This window comes from Trichechus manatus, unplaced genomic scaffold, assembly GCF_000243295.1.
Source record: "Trichechus manatus latirostris isolate Lorelei unplaced genomic scaffold, TriManLat1.0 scaffold00015, whole genome shotgun sequence".
In the NCBI taxonomy this organism is placed as follows: domain Eukaryota; kingdom Metazoa; phylum Chordata; class Mammalia; order Sirenia; family Trichechidae; genus Trichechus; species Trichechus manatus.
In genome coordinates, this window is record NW_004443951.1 from 25043204 (window position 1) to 25055110 (window position 11907).

An 11907-nucleotide genomic window follows, 5' to 3' on the forward strand; every position below is an offset into this window, starting at 1 on the left:
TAGCTTTGGTTTAGTCCAGTTGTGCTGACTTCCTCTGTAGTATGTGCTGTCCTTCCCTTCACCTAAGATAATTCTTGTCTACTATCTAGTTAGTGAATATCCCTCTCCCTCCCTCCCCACCCTCATAACCATCAAAGAATGTTTCCTTCTGTGTTTAAATCTTTTCTTGAGTTCTTACAATAGTGGTTCATGACTTAGTTTTTGAAAAACTTTTAAAACACCAACAATTAGCCCAGGCAGATGAAGCAGAGATATGAGAAAATCAAGTTGTTACCAAGATCCTACCACTAAATTGTGAATTGGGCCTAATAAGAAAACAGTTTTACCTAATATTTTGCATGTTCTCATAATGCAAACCCCACATGAAGGCTCTTATATGGGATGAGAAAAAATGATTGAAACCTTAAAAAAAATATTGGTGAGGAAAATTTTTTGAGGCTGGTGAACATGTTGCTACTCATTGTCCCATTTGCTCTTGCTACAATCCCAGAAAACACCTTAAAGTTCTACCCAGACAATATCCCTTACCTTCTGGACCTATGCTTGAATGATAGCTAGACTTCATTTAGCTCCCACCCTCAAATGATTATACATATGTATTAGTAATGATTTGTAGATTTTCACACTGGGTAGAAAGAAGCCTTTCTTTGTTGTCATGCTACTGCACCTTTTGTAGCAAAGAAACTTCTTGAAAACATACTCACCTGGGGAGCACCAAAAAAATTCTTTGCAGTGATCAGGGAACTCATTTCACCCATCAAGTTATCCAAGCACTGTGCCAAGTTTTTCCCATTTATTTTAAAGATTACGTTGCCCTTATCATCACCAGTCTTCCGGTCTAGTAGAAAGAACTAATGGAATAATAAAAACCCAAATAGCAAAGCTTTGTGAAACCTTAAATTCATCTTGGACTAAGGTCCTACCCTTGGTTGTTTTAAATTTGAGGTTCACACAACTTGGATCTCACAAGCTTACTCTCTATGAAATAATTACTGGGAGACCCATGGTCCTTCCCTACATTGCCTGCACTGACCCTAACACTGTTCAGCCTGACTTACTGAAATACTGTCAATTATTAATGCAATATTCTAAGAAATATCTTTCACAGGTTAGAGACATGTTTGATGACAGAAATCAAACACCCAGAATCCACCGAACATTGTCCCCAGGGGATATGTGTATTAGAAGAGACACTAATTAAAGGACTTATTGGAACTTCACTGCAAGGGACCCTCCTTATTTCTCCCCACCAACCCATGTGCAGTGAAGCTGGAAGGCGTTAAACCCTGGGTCCACTTGTCACAACTTAAAAGGGCTAAGACACTTCTTTATACCTGTCAGCCCTCTGGAGACCTGAAAATTATATCTAAACACCCTTGTGGTCAGAAGCAGACGACCGCAAAAGTAGACAGCTCATCCCAAGATTCCAGAACAAGACTTCATGCATGTAACTGAATTTTATGGACTTTGCTTGGTGATTATAGTTATCTTTATCATACCTGTGGTGTTATTTCCTGATAGTTTTATTCAGTATGAAAGCCCATTTAAGTCTTACTCTTCGCTCCCTAACAGCTTCTAACGTTTAGAGAGAGAATGCATTTGTTAAATTAGCCCAATCAGTAGCCACTACCAGTAATTTGAATGGATGTTGGATCTGTCATCCCTCTCTGCAATCTGTGCATGAAAATTCAGATCCATTAGTGTCTCCCATATTAAATTAGTCTTGTACCCAACGCTACTGTTAACTTCAACCTCACCTTTAAATGGGCCATACGTGTTAAGACTATGGCATCCCTCTGGACTGCAGACTCGACCTCAGGCACCGTGCTTTAATTTAACTCAAATTGTAAGCAATTCTGATTGCCAAAATAATTTTCTAATCTCACATGATAGACCCCATAGAGTCTGGAAAAATGCCCATGCAAGGAATTTAACAGTGTGCCTGAGAGGATGAAGGCATGCTTATACTGAATTCTGGACCTGGCTAAAGTTGGAACAATGTCGATCTGTAATAATTCTTTCATAGTAAATTGCTTGAGAAGGCAAATCAAACCATCCCCTTCCCAGACAACGCTACCAGAAACAGTTTGATTTTTGCCCATTACGGGTATGTATTTTTACATGAATGATCAGGTTATCCTGCAGTAGAGGAGCCTACTCCACGTGATCGCCCTTATGCCTGGGCATTTCCTTGCTTAGATGGTTGGAACATGGTGGGTCAATGCAACTTAGGGACTTTAGGAATACCCTCAGATATCCACACCTATAATGAAAGTAAACACTGGACTAGTGATATAAAAATCCTTGCTCAGAATAAAACAGACTCTATGTCATAAGATAATCCACCAGCTGATAAACCTGGGATAGGATGGCTATTCCTCTAAGCACTCTTACTCAACTACAGTATTCCCTAGCTTGAAAGATCTATTTGCAATTTATCTGCTACAATGGCTTAAATTGCTGATAGTATTGCAGATGGAATGGCAGACAACAGAAGTCTTTAGAATCCCTTTCTAAAGTAGTATTAGATGACAGAATAGCTTTTGATTTCCTCTTAATTTGACAAGGCAGAGTGTGTGCCTTTGCTAACACCTCCTGCTATACCTGGATAAATACCACAGGAGAAGTAGAACAAGATACTAGAAAATTTCGCCGGAAAGCTACTATGCTACATTCAGTACTTCCTACAACTCTCCCTTTTTAGACATTTTTAGTTGATTATCCAATGACGTTGGTTCCTGGTTGCGCTCTATCCTAGAAACTAGATTAATTATCTTGACTGCTGTAATAATCATTATAGATCTTGTTAAATGTTGTATGAAATGCCCATCTAATGCTTGTAATCAAACTGCAGTCTCTGCTGCTATGCACAGAAGTATGTATCTGGTGACCAACTTCACACCTTTAGTTAGCCTTTTAGGGTATCAAGTTGTTCCTCCAAATGTGGCCTCCCTCCACACATGCCCCAACTAGAGGATCAAAGAAGTAGAGTGTCTTGCACTATGACATGGTGAATAAGTGAAGAATCCAATTTATGAAAAAGGTCAATCCAGTGAAAAAGTCCATGCAGAAGAAAATACTCTCATAATGGTGATCAAAGAATCTTCATGGAAACTCTTGATCAAAAGGGAGAAGTGTGAAAGAATACTTTAAAACTGAAGTACCTGGCATAACTAAAATGACTGACACAGGTCTGGATCGGACTCCATTTTGTTTTAAACCCCTGTTGCTGCTTGTAAAGTATGAGAACCACTTTTGGGTAAACAAATCTTGTTTTGCAAACAAACGTGGTTATGCTTGCTTGACTATGATTCCAGGAAGTGTGTGCAGACTGTTCTCAGAAAAGTGCTTGCCCTCAGGAAGAATATGTTTGAAAACAGATTAACTGATATGAAGACAGGTCTGTTTATGGTTGCTGTCAGGCTAGCCTTCTTGTGTAAAAACCCTGCATTCCTTTGTGAACGTAGGAGCACTTTGTAATTTTACTCAGTGCTGCCCAACTTGAGTTGTATTCTTCAATAAAACTCTATCTTTTCTGTCTATACAGTTAGTGTTGTTTGCACTTTTGACAGCACCTAACAACAACAAGAGACAAGATGGTGTTCAAAATGCCTGCTTTTTCATCAAAATGCTTAAGTCAACAGAAAAAATAACTTCAAATACAAAGTCAATGATTACGAAGCAGTGCCTGAAAATCCACTTCTATCTTTCAGACAAAAAAAATCCCTCACAAAAGTACAGGTGTGGGTTACAGCCCTTACCTATAGGGGAGTCACTCTTCATATACTGGTTTGAGTCTTCTTGAACCCCTCTCTAATTCTGGTTAGCCAAACCACTTTAGGGGTTATCTGGTTAGGCAATCCCTTAAAGTAAAAATCTCTGGGTAGAGAGGTTATCTTTCCTACCAACTTAAGGAAATTTCAAAACAATTAATCTTCCAGTTTAAGCTGTATTACACTAGAAAGAAAAAGTCCCATCATATCTTTTACATGCCATTCTCTGGTTATCATGTTACCTTGGTTAGAGTCCACAGGGTCTTCTATATGAGCAATGACACTTCTGAGATAAATTTGCTTCTGTTGTTCTAGATCTGACTGTGAAAACGTCAGAAAACTAGTCCTTGAACAAAGCAAACCAGAAGAAAAAACAGTCCATTAGAACCATGTGTATATAGCTTCATAGAGAAGTCAAGACACTGTTGATTGGTTAGAACAATTAACTTTCAGAGGCAAAATTCTCTTTAGAACCCAGTGACATGTAGCATGAAGCTAAAATCAAATATGGAGTAGAGAAAGAGAAGAAATAGATATAACCTCCTATGAACAAGGCATAGAAAGGTGAAGACTACCTATTCCCTAGAGAAAGCTTGTGTTGAATAAATCAAGATTAATCAGGAAATAGCTAACTTCACAAAGCCACATACAAGTTAAATGAGATAAAGACTGAAAAGGACTAGCTAGATCTGGCAATTAGGGCAATGGTGACCTTGGCAAGAGCAATTCCTGGCCTTTGCCCATACTGATTTCACTGTGCTGAGGAGTCAGTAAGTGAAAATATTATTGAGACAGTAAATTTATTACTATTCTAAGTAGCCTGACTTGTGTTCTTTTGGTACAATTTCCATTGTAAGCAATTCACAAAGTTTCCCTCAATCATGCAAAAACAACAACAAAACCAGAAAACTGTAACTGGGGGTGGTAGTCAAAGGGGACTTTAGCCTTATTTGTAGTATTTAAAATTTTTTAAAACAGAATAAATGTAATATCTATGTAATCAAAATTTAAAAATAAACTTTAAGAAAGCAATCTGACACAACCTAAAAACCAGCTTTTCTAATGCATTCAATTGAAAAGGCCCATGCAGAGACACTGCCATCTCCTGGCAGAAAACAGATCAAAAAGGGGACCCAAATTTGCAACTCCTACTAGAATTTTTCCCCAAGGACAGCTGTATGCAAGTTGCAAGAAATGACTAAATAATTTTTTACACAGTTATAACCTAACATTTTTGTTAAAATTATTCTGACCCCCTATTATAACTGTGACCAGGCTGCCCCATACATAGAAAAAGAAATGTCACATTTATACAGTGTTTTCACTAACATGTTTTTTTTGCTCTTCAAAATTACCCTGTCAGGCAGCAGAGAGGGCATCATTAGCTTCATTTTATCACTGAAGAAACTAGGGCTTCGAACCAGTTCTTCCTGGTTCAATCATGGCTGTGGAAGTGACGCTGGAACAGATCCAAAATTTTAAAATTTGGGTGAATCAGAACCATAAATGGAACGGGAAAAATTACAGGTCAAGCCCTGCTAGAAATTTAATCTCTCTCTTAGAAAACAACAGCAGTGTACACGCTGCACAGCAACCATATCTCTTGCTCACTGGATTTTGCAGTCAGAAATAGTGGTGTCCCACTCAAAGATGGCGGCCAACTGTGCCACTCTGAATATGTGTCACTCTGCTCAGTCCTGCCAATAATCCAGTCTCATGCATCAGAGTCCTGAAAGGACTCACTACACCTCTTCCGAGTCTCCCGTTCCAGGGTTTCCACCCATAACTTTTCCTATTCCCGTTATGGTTCCGGATCACCCAAGGATAAAAAATGTGGGTCTGTTCCGGTTTCTCTTCGTTAGTCATGACTGAACTGGTTCAAACCAGTCTGAAGCCCTGGAAGAAACTGAGGTCAGAGATTATTTGACTTGCCCAAGGTCACAGAGCCAGTTGTTTGGAGTGCCAGGGCTTCCAGTTTTCTTACTCCTGGTGCAGGGTTTTTCCCCACACTAAAGGAAAACTGCGGATGGGAAGGAACAAAATTGAAGAGAACCAATAGAAATCAGAAAATTTAATTACACTGTTATGTTACCTTGTTTTGGTTTGCAGAACAGGGATGACTTTTCCTAGTCTTCTCTCGTGGACTTTCATCTTCCCAGAATCCTTGTCAAGAACATCCTGCTTTTTTTCAGAGCAGAAAGAACACAGAAGGAAAGATCGTTCTTAGTATAATAAGTGATAACAAACAACCCTATTTATGGAAATATTCTTGAACTAAAGACTAACAGGCACATATCCCTGAACACTACTGAGTACCACGCACAATGGTGCGTGCTTTAAATGAAATAGTGACTGCAATCTTAAAAAAAAACTTTATACACCAAATTATACTCATTTGACAGACAAGGAATCAGGCTCAAAAAGGTTAGTAAATTGCCCAAAGTTTTTCAACTCTTTAGTGGCTGACTCAGAGCTGGTTGCTGCATCTAACACAGCATGGCAACCAAAAATTGAGACTAAGGCCGAAATCCAAAGAAAGAAGAAACAGTAATAAAACCATAATACATTACTTCATTTAATTCTTACTATACTCTGAAGTATTATTTACTGTAATTTATAAATAAGAAAAATGGGGAACACTGGTAATGGGGAACCCAAGCTCGAGAAGAAGAGTGTTGACATGTCGTGGGATTGGCAATCAATGTCACAAAACAATATGTGTATTAATTGTTTAATGACAAATTTGTTTGCTCTGTAAACCTTCATCTAAAGTACAATTTAAAAAATTGAAAAACGGGGAACAGAGAAGCTAAATAATTTTCCCAGGGTCACACTGCTAGTTAGAATTCAGACCCCAATTTGTCTGCTATACTGTTTCTGAATGAAAATAATTTTTCTTTTCATCTTGAAAAAATGTACTTACTTTACTGGAAACCGGAAACCTCACTTCACAACTTGATTTATGTGATCCACCATTTCTCCAGGATGACCCGATATTAGAAGAACTCTTTGAATGGTCCAAGACCTGAGAGAAGACAGGTGTAGGTTTCTTACAGTCAGGCATATTTTTATCAGAGACAGTTTCTTGAAAGTTATTATTTGAAGGAGAAGGAAATGTGTTCCCATCCCAGGCAGAGTTAGTGGGGCTGATCCCTTCAGATTCAGTGCAAAGTTTGCTCTCATTTGGGTTAAGACCATTTTCTCTCAACTCTTCCCCAACAGAGGAGGGTTTTTTAATATCTTTGGATGAATCAGTCTTGTCCTTATCAAGCACAGCATCATAAACTGTTGGATCAAATGGTGCAACAACAGTTATTTTTATAACATTCTTTTCTAGTGCAAAGTGTCTGTTTAATGGTTTAGTAGCAGTTGGTCCATGACCAATCGATGTACTTAGTTGAGGTAGTCTGAAGAGGCCAGGGGTCTCAGCTACTGGTCCCAAGCTGTACAATGAATTTTTCTCTTGGAGAGCATCAAGTGGAATTTGACTCTCCCTCTCTCCCTTCTCGACGTGTCTGCTGTCATCTTTAAGTAACCCTCCTCTCCAAGAAAAGTGTTCATTTGATAGGTCATCATCTTTCAAGAGCTCCTGAATCTCTTCCTCTGTGAAACTGAAATGGCCATCATCTTCTTCTCCATCAGACAGCTCCAGCAAGGAGTCATCCAATCCATCCTCATCCAAGGAACTCCAAGAAAATCGGGCGTTGTCTTTAGGCAAGAGAGAAGTACCAGAAGACTGTTCAGAGGGTACTAGTGAGCACGTCATATCTAGAGAAACAACAGGCAGTTTCACTGAGGAACAGGAAATACCTTTATACCAACTCCAACCCGCTCTATACAGTGGTGGTGTCCTAATACTTTAAATCCTTCGTACTGCAACTCGTAGAATGAGAAATACTTTTAATATATTTAACCTTACCAGAATGGTGGAAATACATGTTAGAACAATGATATATTTTTTTTCCTATCAAAATGTCTTCTACAGATAAAGATGACTGATAATAATCTGGGTGGTGACAATGTGGAAAAACAAGCACTCTCACACCCTACCTGTGAGAGTATAAGTCAGCACAATATTTGTGAAAAGTAATTTGGAAGTACCATTTAACCCAGGAATTTCACTTCTGGAAATTTATCCTACAGGAAAGCACCTGCACAAATGCACATGGATACGTATACAAAGATAGTCAGAACAGTGTTATTCAAAATAGCCAAATATTCCAGGCAACCTAAATGTCCATCACCAGGAAAACTGTTCAGTAAAGTCATGATATATTCATGTTATAGAATACTTTACAACTGTTTAAAAACACAATGAAGTAGATCTGTATATATTATTATGGAATAATATCCATGAAATACAAGCAAAACAAATATATATTATGTAAAACGCTTGAATTTTCACAGTTTACACTTTAAAAAAAAAAAAACCATGTATTACAGTACTTTTGAGGAAAAAAAAACTTTAAGTGTACAAGCAGATAAAGAATTGTCTTCCATACTGTATGGATCTGTTGGAGCAATCTCTGCCTTTGCCACGAGACCAAATGGAAAAAGCTTTCAGCTCCTGCTAGCTGTTCCTTTCAGGAGACTTGTCAAAATGATTGACTCCCACCTTCCTGCCACACAAAGAAAATTAGAGGATCTTCTCATCACTTTCAACTCTGTTAATTACAAAGTCAACTGTATTGTGCTTTAAGGTGCTCCATCTATTAATTTTGATCTTGATTTTTTTTTTTTTAATACCAGAAAGTTAGATTTTGAGTTAAGAATACCAAAGAAAAACCTTTAGAGAAAGAATTATGCAACTAAGGACCTAGTTTTGTTCCTCTCAACAATTTGTACTTTCTTAAGAGTACTATCTGCTTTAATAGGATGAATACTGGCTTGGGAGTCCAAAGACCTGGGTTGTAGTCCTGTTCTGCCACTAACCAGCTCTAATAACTTGGATAAACCATTTAACCATTTGGACTTCAGTTTCCTCATTTATAAAATGGGAAAGGGGTGGAAAAGGTGGACTAGGCAATGTCTAAAATTCTACCAAGATCTAAAAATTAATCATGAACACACAAACACACACACACATAAATCTCACTTTCAATACATATATAAATGCAGAGAAAAGGTCTGGAAAGATACAAATACAAAATTGATGACTGTTGTAGCTTGCAGGGGATGTGAGAGGTCAAGGGGAGACTTCAGTCAGTATCATTTTGCTTTTCTACTTGAATGTGAAATGCTTACAAGAAATGCTTAAACACTGAATTCCTTAATAATTTGGAAAATTCCTTGTAGCTTTTTAACTGTAAATTTTTCCCTAGTCCACCTTCCTTGCATACCACACCCTGAGTTCCAGCGTTAGTCCATGCATTCTTCAGAAAACATTTTCTGAGCTACTACCATCACATAACACTGAGCTACACAGTACGTCTCCATATGATTTCTGAGAAATAAACATATGGTTCCCACACTCAAGGAATATACAACCTTGCTAGGGAGACATTAAAAGTTAAGCACCAATATGAGAATATAAAACAGTATTGACAACAAAGTACTAGAGAAAGAGAAGGAAAGGGGAAGGATTACAGAATTTTACAACTAGAAGGAACCTAAAACTTATTCATTTTAGAAATGAGATGGGATAGAAAGGGAAAAAATATTAAGTCTCTATTATGAACTATAAGAAACATTTTACAACTCTAATTTCACCATTCAAAACAACTCTGCAAAATTGGTCTTATCAATGAAACCAAGCTTTCTGTTGTATTTAAACTTAGAACTAACAAAACTTTTTATTTCATTTTACCAGTATTCCAGCAATTGTTATGAGATTCAGGCACAGAAACAAGTGCCTTTCAGAAGAGAAAAGTAACTCCTCTGCCCAGTGAGAGTTATTTTATAAAGTGAAGTTACTTGTTTACGCAGCAGTTAAGAAAAAGGGTGTTTTGGAAAATTTTTTAAGAAAGTTTGTGATTGTCAAGCACAAATATTACAGGCAGTGGGATCAGGAGCCGCATTTATAAGCCCTTTCTGGGCCACCACCACCCTATCAACACCTTCCAGAAGGTCTAGTCCAAGAGCTTGTTTGACCAAATGGTGAGTTCAATAGATTTTCACTCTTGGGAAAATAAAGGCCAGAAGTATTAAGTAACTTAACCAAGTACATATAGCTAAGAAGCTTAGAACAAGGATCTAAACTCAGGTCTAATTCCAAAAGCAACGTTTTTCTACCACATTGGTGACAGACTTTCCCAGGGTTGGTCAGCAAATGGCAGAGCCAGAATCCAAACTCAGGCCATCTAAATTCAGTACAACCTCTAATAATACTACAGAAAATGTAGATGTCAAAGAGGGCTTTTGGTCCCTTGGCAAAAAAATTTAAGCCACTTACTATGCATAAAAGGCTTCCCTTGGCCTTCCAGGTGGAATTGAAGAACATGAGAAATACTCCCGAATGTGGCCAAACCTCACTCAAAGAAAAACATCATTACTTGAAAACTTTACTGTGCACACGTCAGACCAATATCCTTCACAACCACTGCAATCATCAATTCCTATGCCACAAGACATCCAGAGGTACAGAGCTGGCTCTTCTGAGCTTCTCGCGTAAAACGTTTCAAGAGATCTGGGAGCAAAAGCATGTAAGACAATGCCATATATAATTTTTACTTTGCCCAAAATCACTCTCTTGGCAATTTTATTTCCTCATTTAAAAAAATACCTTTTATTATAGAGAATTTAAAACACACACAAAGTAACAGAACCCCCACCTACCAATCACCCAACCCCAACAACTATCAACCCATGGCTAATCTTGTGCCACCCACTTCCCCCTTCTACCATATTATTTTGAAGCAAATTCCAGATATCACATAATTTCATCTGTTAATAACAAGATTAATTCCTTAATATCATAAAATATCCAGTTCAGATTTCTAATTATCTTATGTCTTTGCACTGACTTCCTTAATTAAAAATTTTTTATTAAATATCCAAGTACATAAAATACAGAAAGTAACATAATAATGAACACCCTTGTACCTACCACCCAGCTTTATCTTACATTGTCATACTTGCTTCATACTGCAACTCGTAGAATGAGAAATAATTTTAATATATTTAACCTTACCAGAATGGTGGAAATACATGTTAGAACAATGATATACTCTCACAGGTAGTGTGTGAGAGTGCTTGTTTTTCCACATTGTCACCACCCAGATTATTATCAGTCATCTTTATCTTTATAAGACAATGTGATAAGAAAAAAAAATATCATTGTTCTAACATGTATTTCCACCATTCTGGTAAGGTTAAATATATTAAAATTATTTCTCATTCTACGAGTTGCAGTACGAAGCAAATATGACAATGTAAGATAAAGCTGGGTGGTAGGTACAAGGGTGTTCATTATTATGTTACTTTCTGTATTTTATGTACTTGGATATTTAATAAAAAATTTTTAAGGAAGTCAGTGGAAAGACATGATTACATTCTTAAGTCTCAAACAGCAGTACTACTGTAGTACCTACTTCATAGGGTTGTTTCAAGAATTAAGGAAGATCATGAACATAAAGCACTTAGCACACTACAGCCACAACTTAAGAGTTAAATAAGTGGTAGCTGTAATTATTTCATCACACCCTCATCACCTCACAACTCTAGAAAAAGTCTTAAGAGAAGCATAGGAATGGGAGAAAAAAGAGTGCTAAACTGGTAGTGAACTTCCCCCAATCCCTGCTTGTTTGGAAATTATCCAGAATGATCTATTCATTCTCTTCAAGTTTAACCTGGAGTTCAACCACATCGTCACTAAATTAAAAACCATGCTGGATGAACATCTGAAATATCAAGCAAATTTTGCAAATTAATGGTCACTGTATAGAGGCACTTGACTAAAATTCAGAGACCTCAGCAATTCCCTTGAAATCTCTGAATATTTGCCTGATAAAAAGGGACTAAATATTCATTGTTAACTTCAAACAGATTATCATGAGGATTAAACGATAGGATGTTTGTGAAAGCACTCTAAACCTAAAAGCCTTATATTAATAAGAGTTGATATTTAATGAATTTGCAAAGAGGAAAAAAAAGCAATATTGAAGTTCTAAAGCAAAGTTCCACAAAACAGCCTTAC

General features: G+C 37.3%; 1 protein-coding gene across 9 annotated transcripts in view; it reads right to left on the bottom strand.

The window, feature by feature from the left end:
* Positions 1-11907, bottom strand: part of S100PBP (S100P binding protein) — a 57775-nt gene that overhangs the window by 37512 nt on the left and 8356 nt on the right. For 2 of the 9 annotated variants that reach the window (XM_023727269.1, XM_012554320.2), the window contains exons 2-4: positions 6697-7541; positions 5866-5954; positions 4016-4119 (exon numbers count right to left, since the gene is read on the bottom strand). In XM_023727269.1, the coding sequence (XP_023583037.1) occupies positions 4016-4119; positions 5866-5954; positions 6697-7539 (1036 nt within the window). In that variant the 5' untranslated portion in view covers positions 7540-7541. Of the gene's footprint in view, positions 1-122; positions 2264-4015; positions 4120-5865; positions 5955-6696; positions 7542-10164; positions 10568-11907 lie in introns of those variants that run through there. The other 7 variants (XM_023727271.1, XM_023727272.1, XM_023727275.1 and 4 more) reach the window with 7 other exon arrangements.